The 17,315-nt window shown below is 37.3% G+C and overlaps 1 protein-coding gene across 10 annotated transcripts in view; it reads left to right on the top strand.

Moving 5' to 3' along the window:
• Positions 1-17,315, top strand: part of SLC35B3 (solute carrier family 35 member B3) — a 93,970-nt gene that overhangs the window by 12,872 nt on the left and 63,783 nt on the right. For 4 of the 10 annotated variants that reach the window (XM_055389585.1, XM_019030070.4, XM_055389583.2 and 1 more), the window contains exons 5-11: positions 197-351; positions 1,989-2,096; positions 3,129-3,226; positions 5,311-5,403; positions 5,811-5,922; positions 7,826-7,895; positions 9,103-9,731. In XM_055389585.1, coding sequence (XP_055245560.1) covers positions 197-351; positions 1,989-2,096; positions 3,129-3,226; positions 5,311-5,403; positions 5,811-5,922; positions 7,826-7,895; positions 9,103-9,253 — 787 coding nt within the window. In that variant the 3' untranslated portion in view covers positions 9,254-9,731. Of the gene's footprint in view, positions 1-196; positions 352-1,988; positions 2,097-3,128; positions 3,227-5,310; positions 5,404-5,810; positions 5,923-7,825; positions 7,896-9,102; positions 9,732-17,315 lie in introns of those variants that run through there. The other 6 variants (XR_010134176.1, XR_008680456.1, XM_055389586.2 and 3 more) reach the window with 3 other exon arrangements.

Raw genomic sequence — 17,315 nt, 5'->3', positions numbered from 1 at the left:
TTTTTATAAACTTTTTTATACAAGAGCATTACAGTTTTTAAATAGTGATATTTTTACTGATATTTCCACAGATATTTCCAGAAATAGTAACCAGAAATTAGAAAAGTAATTAGACATTTACACACTGTGAACACATTATCTTTTAGTAGTATGAATTGGGTCCCAAAATGAAGGTTTTAAAAATTGTCTTTTACAGAATACCAGGAAAAACCTACATGATAATAGCTTTTCTAACTGTGGGTACTATGGGGTTATCAAACACTTCCTTGGGCTACCTGAATTACCCTACCCAAGTCATCTTCAAGTGCTGCAAATTGATTCCTGTTATGCTAGGAGGAGTTTTTATTCAAGGTATAGTAATGATATGTTTTTATACTATTTAAAACTAATAGGCTATGTTATGGCATCTAGCATTAGGAAAAACATTAAACTTCTATTACATTTTCAATGAGCATTCTAGATATTGTAACAATTCTGAATTATGTCTTACCAAAATAAGGTATTCTAAAAACACTGATGGCCAGGCACAGTGGCTCACGCCTGTAATCCCAGCACTGTGGGATGCCAAGGTGGGCAGATCACAAGGTCAGGAGTTCGAGACCAGCCTGGCCAATATGGTGAAACCCTGTCTCTACTAAAAATACAAAAATTAGCCAGGCATGGTGGTGTATGCATGTAGTCCCAGCTACTCGGGAGGCTGAGGCAGAAGAATTGCTTGATCCCAGGAGGCAGAGGTTGCAGTGAGCCAAGGTCACACCACTGCACTCCAGCCTGGGCGACAGAGCGAGACTCCATCTCAAAACAAACAAACAAACAAACAAAAAAACACTTATATGCCTTAGTTTCTGAAGTCAGTAATTTGGACTTAAGAAAAAGAAAAGAATACTTTGTTTTTATTATTTTATTTTGGAATCTACCACATTTCCAGCAATACTATATTTACGTATTAAAGGTCTAGTTCGAAAGTACGTGGAAAGGTCCCTTTTTTCAGTTCCTTCATTCTTCTACTCTCCAGGGCTCTACCCTTCACTTCCATTGTGCATGGGCAGTTCTTATATTGAAGTAAAGTTTAATCTGAGCAGAACTGCGTTTTTACCAACCTGCTGGCTTTAGTGATGTTTAGAGCCCCAGCTAAGTGACAAGTTTTGTGGAAATACGAGTAAAAGAGGAGGCAGTGATAGCAACAAACAGTGGAAGTAGCTTCTGTTGTTCACATTAATTGTCACGAGGAATATTCGTGTTTTAATAGTCGGGTGTTTCTGTATCACTGAAGTTCTTATACAGCCTGATATCATTTATGCATTAGATACCATCCCAGAATAAGCCTTTAAAAATGAAAGTGTTGTCAACTACTTCACGTATCATTTCAGGATAACTTCATATAGGAAAAAATAATTGACCTCAATCCCTATTAAAAATCACATTTATTGTCCCAACTGACTAGGCATATATAATATTGTCCTTATAAACCTTACAAAAAAGTCATACTACATTTTATTTTTAAAATAATGATATATGAAAATAATTTAATTTTCACCTGCCTGGAAGTTATCACATTATGATATTTGCAAACTTAAAACAGTTATGTAACCATAATCATTACTCTGGTTACTTTGTAAATTTACAAACTACGAGAAAATTCATAACCTTTTATTATGCACAAAGTAAAACAGAAACTAAATTTCCAGGAAATTTTTAAAATGTTTGTGGATGTGCATTATTCTTGCTGTCAGTTTTTGCCAAAGTATGTATTGTGTCACTATTATACCAGATAAAGTAGCTCTCGTTTCTAACTTACAGGGACATATTGCTGCCCATTGGTAGTTTTCAGAAGCCCTCTTGTGACTGTCTTCTGCCTTGACCTAAGTGTTCACGTTTTTGGCATTGGATATAAAAAAACAAATCCATGTTCTACTTAACACATAGAGCAAATACAAAGCTGGGTGGGTATCTGCATAATGAAGTGGACTTACGTTTGTTTTATACAGGAAAGCGTTATAATGTTGCAGATGTGTCTGCTGCCATATGTATGAGCTTTGGCCTGATATGGTTTACCCTGGCTGACAGCACAATTGCACCAAATTTCAACCTGACGGGTAAGTAATTTATTTATATTCCTAGCTTTTATAGGCATTTTAGTTTAGAATACGAATTTCGAATATTTTGTAAGCATTTTAAATGATAGTGTCACAGCTGCAATTTTCATATCTAACATAAAGCTTTTGGACTTTCCATATAAGATGTAGTGAAAATATCACAGCTCTGTAGATAAAACAATTTGTTTTTTAGTGTGCATGCATTTTGATGCTTCTCAGGAATGAAGTGTTGACTCAGATCTGTTTATGTCAGTTGTACCTTTATTATAATTATGTCGTAACTCAGTATTAAGTTATTCGAAAATGAATATGAACAAATAATTGTTTTTGTGAAAACTGAGTTAACTGACACAACTTGATTGACAAGCAATAAAATCACTATTGAATGAGGTGTGGGTAAAACCACTGTGAATATTGGAGGGAAGCTCATAAACATATGAAAGGATTCTGTACTCTGCAGGGCACTTTTAAACAAAAACACCTTGGAAATCATGGAAAATGTGTGCTGAGTGTGTTTATACAAAGGAGAAAATATGGAATTCTATGCAGGACCCATGCTCAAAGAAAAAGGCCCTGACAGCAGCGTGCATGTTTATGTGATTTAAATTAAACATTTTAGTAATAATAGGGTTTTTCAAAAATGACTTTTCTCTTCATCTGTTTTTTTTTTTAATTAACTGAATAGCCACCAATCCCAATAGATAGATATCCTAAGAGTTTCTTCTACACTTTCAGAACTAGTGGAACTATTAGACTAGTAGAATATTTATGGAACTGTTATTTAATACGCTATTGGAATGTGAAATGTGATATGTACAGAACTAACTCAGTTTATTAGTATATCTTTTTTAATATCACCTATGTACTTGTTACAACTGATTGTGAATAAGAATATTCTGGATTACCGAACAAATGTAGTTGAAGATCTGCTTTTGTTTTTTAGACCAATGAAATTTCTGATAAAGCTTGATTATAGTTCATATGTTTAAATAAGGAGGGTTTTTTGTTTGTTTTTTTAATACCTTCTTGAAGGTGTGGTGCTCATTTCCCTGGCACTATGTGCAGATGCCGTCATTGGAAATGTTCAAGAGAAAGCTATGAAACTTCATAATGCTTCTAATTCTGAAATGGTAAATACTCTAGTGTTTTTTCTTCAAATTAGACAGATTTAAAAAATGGTGATACACATAATTTGATGAAATAATTATTATAACTAGCATTGCATTTTTAAACTATCATTTTTACAAAAGTAATACATTCAAACGTTATAGGAAGGTAAAAACTAAAACTACAACTAGCAGTGCTAACCGCTTGTTGCATAGTTGACAAATTTTTTCCTCATTGATTTAGTTTTTTATGTATTAAAATAAAATCTTTTGTTATGTCCTTTCTCTCATCTCTTTCTAGTGGGTAGTATTTTTCCATGTAGAAGTTTGTAATTTTTATATGGCCCAATTTGTCTTTTCCTTGCTGGCTTCTGGCTAAGTATCATGGTTGAAAAGAGCTTTCCTAACCCTGAGATTTAGAACATTTCATTCCTGTTGCCTACTAGTTTTGTGATTTCCTTTTTTATTAAGCCCTTGATCCAATCTAAAACTTTTTTAAAAGAACTTTTCTTTCAAATGACTACCATTTTTTCTAATATCATTTATTGAATAATCTACTTTCAGCTCATTTTAAATGCCCTCTTTATCATATCACACTCTTGTGTGGCATTCAGAATTGTATTTGAATTTATTTTTGCAATAGTACATATAATGACAGCAGCTTTATCATACATTTATTATCTGTTAGGACTAGCTACCATTGTTCCTTTTCTTTTGCAGAATATTACTACCAGTAGTTATTCTGGGGTGTTTATATTCCCAAATAAACTAAAAATTCCATTGGTATTGTGATTGGTATGGCATTGAATTATAAATTAATTTAGGGAGAATGGCATCTTGATTATTTCAGTCCAAGAATAAGGTATGACTTTTCTTTTACTCAAGTGGTCTTTTTTTCAATGTCCATTAGAGTTTAAAGTTTTCTTCATGTAAATCCAGCACATTTCTTATTAAAGGTATTGTTAATAATAACTTATTAAAATTATTTCATCTTTTTGTGGTTATTGCAAATAATATCTTTCTGTATCTCTTGTAACTGTTTTTTTTTTTGCAAGTAGTGTCTTTTTGTATATCTTGTAACTGGTTTTTATATAGGAAAATTATGTGTGTGTGTGTGTGTGTTTACATTAATTTTATAACCAACCACCTTGCTGGACAGAAAGCATACTGAATTAAGGATAGACAGGACTATTCTTTCCTGTTATTTTCTTGACACAGAATGGGGCAACTTAGGTAGTCTCTAATAACACAGGAACTTGGTTAAGAATTTTCTTCATCATAATCACTACTCATTGTAGATAAGGTAGGGATGGGCACAGAGAGAATTGAGGGAGTGTAGGTTGTTAGAAAGTTAATATAATGCAGTGTTTATGATGGTAGGCTCTGGAATAAGATAGCTCAGTTCATATCCTGGCTTTACTAGCACTCATTTGGGGAAAATTACTTAATTTCTCTAAGTTGTAGTTTCTTCATCTGGAAATTGGATTATGATAACTAAGAATACCCATATCTAGGGTGGTTGTGAGAAGTAAATGGAATAATCCGTACCGAGCTTCAACACAGTACCTGACACACAGCAGATATTTAGGTTTGCTGCTGCTGCTGCTGCTGCTGCTGCTGATTCTGTTTATGAAAAGCATAGTAAATTGGGATTAAAAGGTTGGTTGGAAAATAGAGAAGTTAAGCAGCAGATATGCCATATGCTGCTTATTTTCATTATATTTTAATGTCTTTTAGAAACTTAATTTTTTTATGTTTTATAAGTATCTTTAAAGCTTTTTGTTTTGTTTCATTTAAGTATTTTTTTTGGAACTCTAATATGAAAATCTGGTTTGATTTCAACAATTAAGCCTAGAAAGAAATGAATATGTAAGCATATATGAAAGGATTAATATTACTAGGTGTTATTTTGTACATAAAATGAGGCATAGACTTATAAAACATTAGAATCAAATATCATTTCTGGAAATTTAGGCCCTATTGAAATGATAATGTTTCTTTTTAAAATGTTTGTTCTGCAAACCTAATTGAGCCATAGAGTTAAAACCCTTAATCTTCCATTTTCAGTTTCATAGTACTTTTTTCTGCTTTATTTTTATCTGCTCTAGGTATTGTATTCGTATTCAATTGGTTTTGTATACATTTTACTGGGATTGACATGCACTAGTGGATTAGGCCCTGCAGTAACATTTTGTGCAAAGGTAAACACTAATCACATTTAAAAAAAAAATCTTCTGTTAAATAATTTTCTCTAAATTTCTAATTTCCCTTGTTCAAAAGAGGCTATCATAGATGTAATGATACCTCCTTTAATATAACATGCCAATCAGAAATTAATTTCAGAAATGAAATGACTGATATTTAAATTTATTTTATCCTTGCTGTACCCTATGAGTTGATTTTTAAGCTGTTCATAATGTAGGAAAGTTGAGGATCTTTAATTTCAACTTTTTTTTTCATTAAATCAAAATAAGAATCTTTGCTTGACTGCATTGTCAAACAACTTATTATTGCTCAAGAAGTTGATTAACATCTGTAGTTTTATTTTATTTGTAATACCTCGGAGTTTGTTTTACGTTTTTCTAACAGGCTTTTTTATTTTTTGCAGAATCCAGTTCGGACCTATGGTTATGCGTTCCTTTTTTCCCTCACTGGATATTTTGGAATCTCCTTTGTTCTGGCTTTGATTAAAATTTTTGGTGCACTTATTGCTGTAACAGGTAGGAGGGATTTACTTGCTTTGATTATAAAATAAGCATTTACATTTTCTCTGATGCTCTTTTTCAAAACATAAGGGCAACATCTTTATATTAAAAAGAAAATTATTATATTTCACCAATTTATTCTTTGACTTATGGTGTTTCTTTAGAATTCTAAAGAAAATGTTGTTTGATCTTAATTTCTTATTTTGATGGTTTAATTTTAAAATCAAACATATACATTTATCAGAACAGTAACCCTTAAACGCATTAAAAGAACTTTCTGTAAAATTATGATGAGATGACGACCTCCAAAGAAAGTACTGCCTTTATATGCTTTTAACCTGTAACTGAAACTTTCAGTTTTGTTGCATTTCAAGTATGAGAGGTACACTTTAAATAAGCTTTTTAGGCCTTTCATTTGTACATTTTCTAGGACACCAACCAGATTAGCTTCCCTTTTCACCAGTAAGCACTATGCACCTGCTGTGTGCAGGGTCTTTGCTTGGCCCTGTAGAAAAATCAGTTGTATTTGTTCTGCTTTGGAGGAGTGTACAGCCTAGTGAGGGGAACAGATGAGTCAGTGTGCCACCTGTGTCATCTGCCAAAACTCTAAGGCACAGCTTTTGCCTTAGAGGTGCAGGCAGGAGTTTTCCTCTCTCACGTAAAAGAAAGCCAGAGTTGGCAATAATCATAGCTAATGCATACATAGCCCTAGTATGTACCAGACACCATTATTTTAATCTCACAGCAGTCCTATAAATTAGGCACTATGATTATTCCATTTTACAGATGGATAAACTGAGGCTCAGGGAGGTTAAGTGACTTGTCTCATAGTCAACCAGAGCCAGGTTCCAGTGATGGCAGTCTGGCTGCACACCTGTGCTCTTCACCATACATTATACTGCCTCTAAGCTGGTATGGTGACTCCATGGTCATGAGAAACCCACGTTCTTTCTGTCCGCTGTGCCATCTTCATCCTCATGCTATGCAGTGGGATGGAGTAAGAGAAGATGAAAATCCTAAAAGCCATACTCCGAGAAACAGCACTTCTGCCCACATTTCACCATAGCCTAGACACATGACCACACCTAGTAGCAGGAGAAGAGGGAACATATACCCAACTCAAAATAGGGGTCCTTTTACTATAGAAAGAAAAAAACAGACATTGGGAATCTGACTCTGGCACGTTTCCAGAACAGCTTCTTCCTTTGGAATTCATTCATTCATGCATAAATTACTAAGTGCCAGGAACTGTACAGTCTTGGAATATACAGATGAATAAGGCAAGAAACTAAGTAAAGCACATAGTCAAGTGGGAAGATGGCAACCGATAGTGCAGTGAGGAGGAAAGTACTGTCATGGAGATCTATGCAGATCTCCCCACTCTGCCTGGGACAGAAAGGAGGAAGGCTTCCAGCGTTATGGCAGACTTCAAAGTGTAGTACTTCAAAGGACAGGGAAAAGTTAATACAGTTGTGTAAAGAAGATTGTAATGGTTACTCATAGTCTTATCCAGAGATGACCCCTATTAAGATATGAGTATATCCTTTAGATTACTGTTTCTAAAGAATAACCCCTGCCTCTAGCTAATCATAGCTTCCATAGGAAAGCCTTTCTCTAAGACTTAAACTGTGGCTTCATAATACCATAGCCTCCATCAAGTACTTACTACAGTTGTACTTTAACATTTAACTGTATTAATTATTTAATGTCTGTTTCCCTACAAGACTAAACTCCATAGTAACAGGGAACAGTGACTTTTGTGCGTGTGTTTGGTTGGTTGGTTTCTACTTTCCATTGTTACCTTGGCACCTCAGCAGATTCTGGCATATAGTCAGGTCTAAATATTTGCTGAATAAGTGATTTCTAAAATATTGTCAAGATAATAGGCACATTCTAAACTAATTTTTTGCTCCTACAGTGACAACAGGAAGAAAAGCAATGACCATTGTACTTTCATTTATATTCTTTGCTAAACCATTCACGTTTCAGTAAGTACTTCTTAATTAAACAATTTTTCTCAGTTTTTAGATACTGTGTTTCACATTTCCTCTTAATCTTAATTTCAACTTTTCTACTTTTTCTTTTTTGTAGTAAGTGTATTTATTTTTATATAAATTAATGTGTTTTTTTTTCCTGTTATGCTTTATAAAGAAACCTTTTCATCTTGATCTCTTAACTATCAGTGTGTCTTCTGCTATTTTGGAAATGTTGGTAATTTATTATTTTGAATTTATCATTTTGTATACTTAAATTGCCTAACCAGAATCCAGTGCAAATGTGACCTGTTTCCATTATGAGTGAATATGAGTGATGTGTACGTTGTTGAGATTAAGGGATTCCCCTTTGCCCTACTGCAAATATATAAATTATGTATTTACATCACATGCTTTAAAAAAAACTAGTTTATTTGATGCCTGTTTCCACAGAGGATTTAAGGTAGAGAAGTATTCTGTAAGTTACATCCTAAAGACTTTAAACTAAGCTTTTATTTTGTGTGTGTGTGAAAGTGTTTACTATCATATTTACTGTCTTTACTATTTGTTTGACATTAGCACCATTTAAACTTACATTGGTCAGGATTGTGAAGTTTCAAACCCAGAACTTAACAATCTATAAGTTTGGAGGGAAACATAAAATTAATTTCCATCAATGTATTACAGATTATTATTTGTCTATAAACTAGTTTTTCTTTCTGTATGTACTAGGTATAATACATAATAGTGTTATGTCATACCTAAATATAATTATAATGATTCCCCTACTTTCTCAGGGATGTTTCTCTCTTTATTCCTTTATATTCTACCCAACTGAGACAACGAGTTGGACAGCTGAGTTTAATTACCAAAATGGCCTTTGGTAGATATACATGTCCAATGCTTTAAGTGTACTCTTACGACTTTTGGTAGGGGACTGTACTTTGAATATACTGTTATCCCCAAAGTTCAAATGAACTATGTCATATAAAATTTTATAAAATATCTTTCTTTATATCTACTCAATGCATTATTAAAAGATACAGAATTCTATCAAATCTCATCTAAGAATACTATTTTTATTTTAATGCTATTATTGTAGGCTTCTAATAGAATTTTACTTCACTGAAGAGTTATTATGGACATATTACCAAATTCTGTGGTTAACAGTACATTGTTATTTTGCTAATTTTAATTTTTTTTCCTTATTTCTTTCTCTTAGGTATGTATGGTCTGGTTTGTTAGTTGTCCTTGGTATATTTCTCAATGTTTACAGCAAAAATATGGATAAAATAAGACTACCATCACTGTATGATTTGATAAACAAATCAGTGGAAGCAAGAAAGTCAAGGACGCTGGCACAAACTGTATAGACAGTGATTGTCCTATTTAAAATAGAATTTTAAGGGAACAATCATCAATTAATTAACTTTCCAAAGGGACTGATAAAAACCAAAGGATCTGGAGGCATTGCTATCCCATTTGTGGATAGATTTCATATGAAGTTGTTTTGCGGTGTCAGCCTTCTCTTCAGAGCATTTGTTTGACTGACTTCCAAAGCAATCAAGAGAGCCACGTCTAGCAGACTTTACAATAAAATGTCAATATGAAGGACTGTAATTCCTAGCAGTTTACTGAGAATTTCACTGGAAATGGACCATGTGTTGCAAGACTAATTGGCTATAATTATATCCTATCAAAGAAATCGATACGTAATAGCAGATTGTTTTATATTCATTCCATTTTGATGGTGTTATTTAAATTGATTCTCTGTTCTAAGAGTAAACTGATGAGTTGAAGTCTGGAGAGAATAACATTCATTATAAATAAAATTATTCTGTGATTTTTCAAGATGTGTTAATAGAATTTTATTATAAAGAGAGAAATGGAAGTTGGAGTAAGGCTTAACATGAACTTTAAAACTTGAGTTTTCTCTGATTTAAAATTATTCTTTAGAGCAGGAGCTCCCAACCACCCGGGCCATGGACTGGTACCAGTCCGTGGCCTGTTAGGAACCAGACCACGCAACAAGAGGTGAGAGGCTGACAAGTGAGCATTACCATCTGAGCTCCACTTCCTGTCAGATCAGCAGCAGCGTTAGATTCTCATAGGAGCGGGAACCCTGTTATGAACCACATATGCAAGGTGTTTGGGTTGTACACTCCTTTTGAGAATCTAATGCCTGATGATCTGAAGTGGAACAGTTTCATAGTTTTATCCTGAAACCATCCCCTGTCCCAGTCCATGGAAAAATTGTCTTCCATGAAACTAGTCCCTACTGCCAAAAGGGTTGGGGACCACTGATTTAGAGAAGACATGCTTTAAGTTTTATGTGGAATATAGGCAAGGTAGTAAAAACAGACATCATTCTGCATCATGTAAGTATGTGTAGTAAGAAAAATTTGCTACAGTTTGCCCAAGTAATCCCAAAGGAATCATGATTGGATTTTTTTTAATTGAAGAAAAAGTAATTGATGTCTCAAAATTATAATAAAATAATTATAAAATTATCCTAGTTTTTTCCATAAAAGTAAGATTTAATTTGGAAGTTTGAGGACAAAACAGGATAAATTTAAGAAACACAAGTAGAGTTAGCAAATTTGGACAATATTTTCCGCCTTAGCACATTCAAGCTGCTGTATAAAATACCATAAGTGGGTAGCTCATAAACAATGGAAATTTATTTCCCACAGTTCTGATGTCTGGAAGTCCAAGATGGAGGTGCTGGCAGATTTGGTGAGAGCCTGCTTTCTGGTTCACAGAAGGAGCCTTCTCATTATGTCCTTATATGATGAAGGGCCAAACAAGCTCCCTTGGGTGCTAATCCCATTTTCAAGGACTCTGCCCTCATGACCTTATCACCTCCCAAAAGGCCCCACCACTTAATACAATCACTTTGGGAGTTAGGATTTCAACATATGAATCTCAGGGGGACACAAACATTCAGACCATAGGAATGTTGCATGCATAGTTTTGAGTCTAAATTCAAAGATTTGGGCACTTATTTTTAGCAGTGATTTTTAGAATTGCTTCTATTGTATTTTTTAAAAATTATGTTATTCTTCGTTTTCAATATAAATAATACTGGTTTAAAAAGCTAGTGCTCTTGGGGACACTTTATATTTTGTGAGTATAATATACTTGGAATAGTTAATCTCATTCTTAAAATTCCATTGTATTCTGATGGCTGTTTAACCTGTTATGTGCATATGCAGGTACAACAGAGCCTGTATCATGGAGGGGTCCAGCATGAGGAATTTGGACTGGTTTTCATTTGCCCATTTGCTAAAATACAGCTGTTGTTTTTTCCCAAGTGGTAATCATTTAAAATTTTTCCTGGCTTAAGATAGACAGGATCTTAATGCATACTTCATTATGCTGCCTTAAACTTTTAAGAAAAAAAGGATTTGTACTTGAAAGAAAAACTTGTCAACTTTCTCAAATCTTTGATAAAATATAAATTTGACTTATCAAAGCATTATTTTGCCTCTACACTTTCCTAATATTTTACCTCTGTCTCCCTATTACCAACATCATTCCGCCCTCCAATTTTAAACAATTCAGCACTGTTTAAAAATCACTAGTTGCCAGTCGTACCCTTTAAACTCCATTTCTTTTGTCATTTGCCATTAGATGGAAGTAAACTTTACCTCACTTATTTGTAATGAATAGTCTGAAATGTGGAATGATTTCTGTAGTAAAGAAATCAACATTTGAAAGTATACTGAGAATGGAGGCCTTGTGAATGGGATTAGCGCCTTTATAAAATAGACCCCAGAGAGCTCTCTTGCCCTCTTTACACCATGTGATGATACAAGAAGTCAGTAGTCTGCAACCCAGAAGAGAGCCCTCACCTGAACATAACCATGATGGCACCCTGATCTTGGACTTCCAGTCTCCAGGAACTGAGAAATAAGTTTCTGTTGTCTTAGACCCCCAGCCCATGGTGCTTTCTTGTATCAGCCTAAGCAGCCCAAACTAAGACAATGCATGAGGACGGGTTTCTAAGTAAAGAATTTGTGAGATATTTGATTGAGACATTAGTTAAATATAGGTAGATGTGTTTGTTTTAAGCAGTATGTAGCTAGAAACTGTTTCTTCAGCTGTATTTACATTAGGTGCCTGTCAGTAGGTACTCACTAAATAGCTGTCATGCAAGACTACTCGAAGAACAAGCACCAGTAGATCAAAAATATTCTGGAGAAATGATGTTCTAAATTCTGCCATATTGTGTTTTATTTTATGACATAATATTCAGTGCAACAACAACAACAACAAAAAACAGTGGATCTAACTGGCCAGCTTCTGTGGATCACTATGTTAAGATTGGCCTAGAAGTAAGCCAGCCAAGCCAGAATTCTCAGTACAACCATGTTGCCTAACAAGGAGTTTGGCTGACCATTGTCCCTGGTTCTTGGGAGGGATCCTATAAGTCCTTGGAATTTTCCAGTTGATAGGAATGTGGTTATTCGTGGTTGGACCCTAGATAGTTTCAGGGTTGGGGCTGGCCATGCTGAGAAGTCTAAGGATGTGACCGTGGGGTTGGGGCTTTGAGCCATGTCTCATCTGCCCAACATTCAGGGATGGAAGGGAAGCTGAAGATTAAGTTTAGTCACATGAACAATGATTTAATCAGTTAGTCCTATGGGCTACATAGTGAAACTCCAATAGAAACTGTACACTGAGGTTAGAAGAGCTTCCCTGGTTCATGACACACATGGGTGTTCCAGGACGGTGATGGTCCTCAGGACGCAAAAACTTAGTGTTTGCAAGCCTCCCAGACCTTGCCCTATGGATCTCTTCTTTCGGCTGGTCCTGATTTGTATTCTTTACAATGAACTTGAAAGTACAATGCTTTCATGAGTTTTGTAAGGCATTCTCATGAATTGTTGAACCTGAAAGGATAATGAGAACCCTTGAATTTGCAGTCAGTTTATCAGAAGAGTGAACGGCCTGGGAACCCCAAGGCTTGCAATTGCTCTCTGAAGTGAGGGCAGTCTCGTGGAGAGTGTGTCCTTCACCTGTGATGTGATGGTTAATACTGAGTGTCAACTTGATTGGATTGAAGGATGCAAAGTATTGATGCAGGGTGTGTCTGTGAGGGTGTTGCCAAAGGAGATTAACATTTAAATCAGTGGGCTGGGGTAGGCACACCCACCCTTAATCTGGTGGGCACCATCTAATCAGCCGCCAGCAAATATAAAGCAGGCAGAGAAATGCACAAGACTGGCTGGCCTAGCCTCCCAGGAAAAGGTGAGACTGGCCTAGCCTCCCAGCCTACATCTTTCTCCCATGCTGGATGCTTCCCGTCCTGGTACATCAGACTCCAGGTTCTAAAGTTTTGAGACTTGGACTTGCTCCTCAAGCTTGCAGACAACCTATTGTGGGACCATGTGTTCGTGTAAGTTAATACTTAATAAACTTAATAAACTCCCATATATATATATATAAATATATATATATATTTCTATTAGTTCTTAATAGAATATATATGTATATTCTATTAGTTCTGTTCCTCTAGAGAACTGTGACTAATACAGATTTTGGTACCAGGAATGGTTCTAGAGGAATAGAATATTAAGGATGGAGTTCTTTCATTGGTTTTGGGGTTTCTGGGGTTGGCTGCTTAATATGATTAAACCCAAAAATGCTAAGGACTCTACTTCCAATAGTATGGAGAACACCGATAGTCCTTTTGGCCTGAACTGTTTAAAGAGTTATGCAAAATAAATGCATTTGACACTCCTGATTCACCACTCATGAGAGGCAAGGAGTTTAGTGACTCTATACATAATACCTTTGACCATATGTGGAGAACCAAGGAACATAATGAAGCTGGTTGATTACTCCTAAGTTCAGTGGACAAAGTAATGAAAGAAAATGATGAACTCAGGGACTGTGTCTCCTGGCTTCAGAAGCAGATACTGAGCCTCAAATCTGCTAAGATTGCACTGAGTCAGAGTCTTTCTCCTGTGGAGATAGAGCTGAAATTGTGGAAAAACAAACACAAGCTTTTATCTTGTGACTGGCTGACCTGCAATGAAAGGTGCATGCACAGCTTTGCCAGGTGTCTACTGTTAAAGGGAGGCATTAATTGGAAAAGAATGGGATCCTGCAACTTGGAATGGAGATGTGTGGGAGGACCTTGATGAAGCTGGGAACACTGAGTTTGTAAACCCTGAGGAACCTTTTTTGCTACAAGGAATAGCTTCCCCATCCCCAGTAGCAGCAACATCTCCTCGCTGACCCAGGCTGCCATCAGTGTTTCCACCTTTGTCTGAGGAAATAAGTCCTGCACTGCTTGAGGCAAACAGTGATGGCCTCCCTTGAGGCAGTTGCCAGGCAAAATAATGTTGATTCTCCTCTGGAGCCACCCCCAATACCCCTGTTTGCTTCTAGACCGATAACTAGAATAAAGTCCCAGCGGGCCCCTAGAGGTGAGGTTGAGAGTGTGACCCATGAGGAGGTGTGCTACACTTGAACTGTTTTGAGTTCTTTAATTTATATAAACAGAAATCTGGACAACAGGCATGGGAATGGATATTAAGCGTATGGGAAAATGGTGGAAGGAAGATAGAGTTGGATCAGGCTGAATTTATTGATTTGGGCCCACTAAGTAGGGACTCTGATTTTAATGTTGCAGCTTGGGGAGTTAAAAAAGGTTCTAGTAGTTTGCTTGGTTAGCTGAAATATGAATTAAAAGATGGCCCACTGTGAGCAAGTTGGAAATGCCTGATCTCCCTTGGTTTAATGTAGAGGAAGGGATCCAAAGGCTTAGAGAGTGTGGGATGGTAGAGTGGATTAGCCACTTTAGAGCTACTCATCCCAGCTGGGAGGGTCCAGAAGATACACCCTTGACCAATGCCTTGCGACATAGATTTGTGAGGGCAGCACCTGCATCTTTGAAGAGCCCTGTAATTGCTCTTCTCTGTATGTCAGATCTGACACTGGGAACCGCAGTTACTCAACTACAAAATTTAAATACGATGAGAATAATTGGATCTCGAGGTGGCAGGGATCCGTAATGGACAGCAGAGGCAAAGCAACAATCAGAATAGCCTGACTCATGTAGAACTGCAGCATTGGCTAATTACGGTGTTCCTAGAAGTGAAATTGATAGGAAGCCTACTGCATTTCTAGTTAATTTATACAAGGAGAAAACTTCCAGATCAAATGGATAAAAGACTAATTTGAATTATAAAAACAGAGAATCATGGCCCCTCAATCAATTTCCAGACTTGAGCCAGTTTACAGACCTAGAACCCCTTGAATGAAGGGGAGGCCAGGCCCCCTTGAGGAAGGACCCCACTACATACCAACAATTTATGCAGTGATTCTTTCTCCCATCCTTCCCCAAGGAGACCTCTGGGTTTTTACCAGGGTAACTATGCACTGGGGAAAGGGAAATGATCAGACATTTCTGGGACTACTGGACACTGGCTCTGAGCTGATGTTGATTCCAGGGGGCCCAAAACGTCATTGTGGTCCTCCAGTTAAAAGTAGGAGCTTATGGAGATCAGGTAATTAATGGAGTTTTATAAAGCTCAACTCTGACTTACAGTAGGTCCAGTGGGTCTCCGGACTCATCCTTTGGTCATTTCGCCAGTGCCAGAATGCATAATTGGCATAGACATACTTAGCAGCTGGCAGAACCCTCACATTGGCTCCCTGACTGGTAAGGTGAGGGCTCTTATGGTGGGAAAGGCCAAATGTAAGCCATTAGAGCTGCCTTTACCTAGAAAAATAGTAAATCAAAAACAATGTCGCATCCCCGGAGGGATTGCAGAGATTAGTGCCACCATCAAGGACTTGAAAGATGCAGGAGTGGTGATTCCCACCACATCCCCATTCAAATCTCCCATTTGGCATTTGCAGAAGACAGATGAATCTTGGAGAATTACAGTGGATTATTGTAAGCTTAACCAAGTGGTGACTCCAATTGCAGCTGCTGTACCAGATGTGGTTTCATTGCTTGAACAAATTAACACATCTCCTGGTACCTGGTATGCAGCCACTGACTTGGCAAATGCCTTTTTCTCCATTCCTGTCCGTAAGGCTCACCAGAAACAATTTGCTTCAGCTGGCAAGGCCAGCAATATACCTTTACTGTCCTACCTCAGGGGTATATCAATTCTCAGGCTTTGTGTCAGAATCTTATTTGGAGAGACCTTGATTGCTTTTTGCTTCCGCAAGATATCACACATGTCCATTACATTGATGGCATTATGCTGATTGGATCCAGTGAGCAAGAAGTAACAAACACACTGGACTTATTGATGAAACATTTGCATGCAAGAGGATGTGAAATAAATCCAACTAAAATTCAGGGACCTTCTACTTCAGTCAAATTTCTAGGGGTCCAGTGGTGTGGGGCCTGTGGAGATATTCCTTCTAAGGTGAAGGATAAGTTGCTGCATTTCCACCCCCTCACCCCCACACACTCCCCAACCAAGAAAGAGGCACAAGGCCTAGTGGGTGTATTTGGATTTTGGAGGCAACACATTCCTCATTTGGGTGTGTTAGTCTGGCCCATTTATCGAGTGACCCAAAAGGCTGCCAGTTTTTAGTAGGGTCTAGAACAGGACAAGGCTCTGCAACAGGTCCAAGCTGCTGTGCGAGCTGCTGTGCCACTTGGGCCACATGACCCAGCAGATCCAATGGTGCTTGAGGTGTCAGTGGCAGACAGGGATGCTGTTTGGAGCCTCTGGCAGGCTCCCATGGGTGAATCACAGCAGAGGCCTCTAGGAACAAGGCCCTGCCATCTTCTGCAGATGACTACTCTCCTTTTGAGAGACAGCTCTTGGCCTGTTACAGGGCTTTGGTGGAAACTGAATGTTTGACTATGAGTCATCAAGTCACCATGCGACCTGAACTGCCTACCAAGAACTGGGTGCTTTCTGACCCATCTAGCCATAAAGCAGGTCGTGCACAGCAGTATTTCATCATCAAATTGAAGTGGTATATATGCGATTGGATTTGAGCAGGTCCTGAAGGCACAAGGAAGTGGCTCAAATGCCCATGGTCTCCACTCCTGCCACCCTGCCTTCCCTCCTCCAGCCTGCATCGATGGCCTCATGGGGAGTTTCCTATGATCAGTTGACAGAGGAAGAAAAGACTAGGGTCTGGTTCACAGATGGTTCTGCACAATATGCAGGTACCACCCAAAAGTGAACAGCGGCAGCACTACAGCCCCTTTCTAGGACGTCCCTGAAGGACAGTGGTGAAGGAAAAATCTTCCCAGTGGGCAGAACTTCTAGCAATGCACCTGGTTGTGCACTTTGCATGGAAGGAAAAATGGCCAGATGTAGGATTATATACTGATTCATGGGCTGTAGCCAATGGTTTGGCTGGATGGTCAGGGACTTGGAAGAAGCATGATTGGAAAATTGGTGACAAAGAAATTTGGGGAAGAGGTATGTGGAGGGACTTCTCTGA

The sequence above is a fragment of the Gorilla gorilla genome, chromosome 5, assembly GCF_029281585.2.
Source record: "Gorilla gorilla gorilla isolate KB3781 chromosome 5, NHGRI_mGorGor1-v2.1_pri, whole genome shotgun sequence".
Taxonomy (NCBI): Eukaryota; Metazoa; Chordata; class Mammalia; order Primates; family Hominidae; genus Gorilla; species Gorilla gorilla.
The sequence above is the reverse complement of the archived record's forward strand: the minus strand, read 5'-3'. Positions and strand labels throughout refer to the sequence as shown.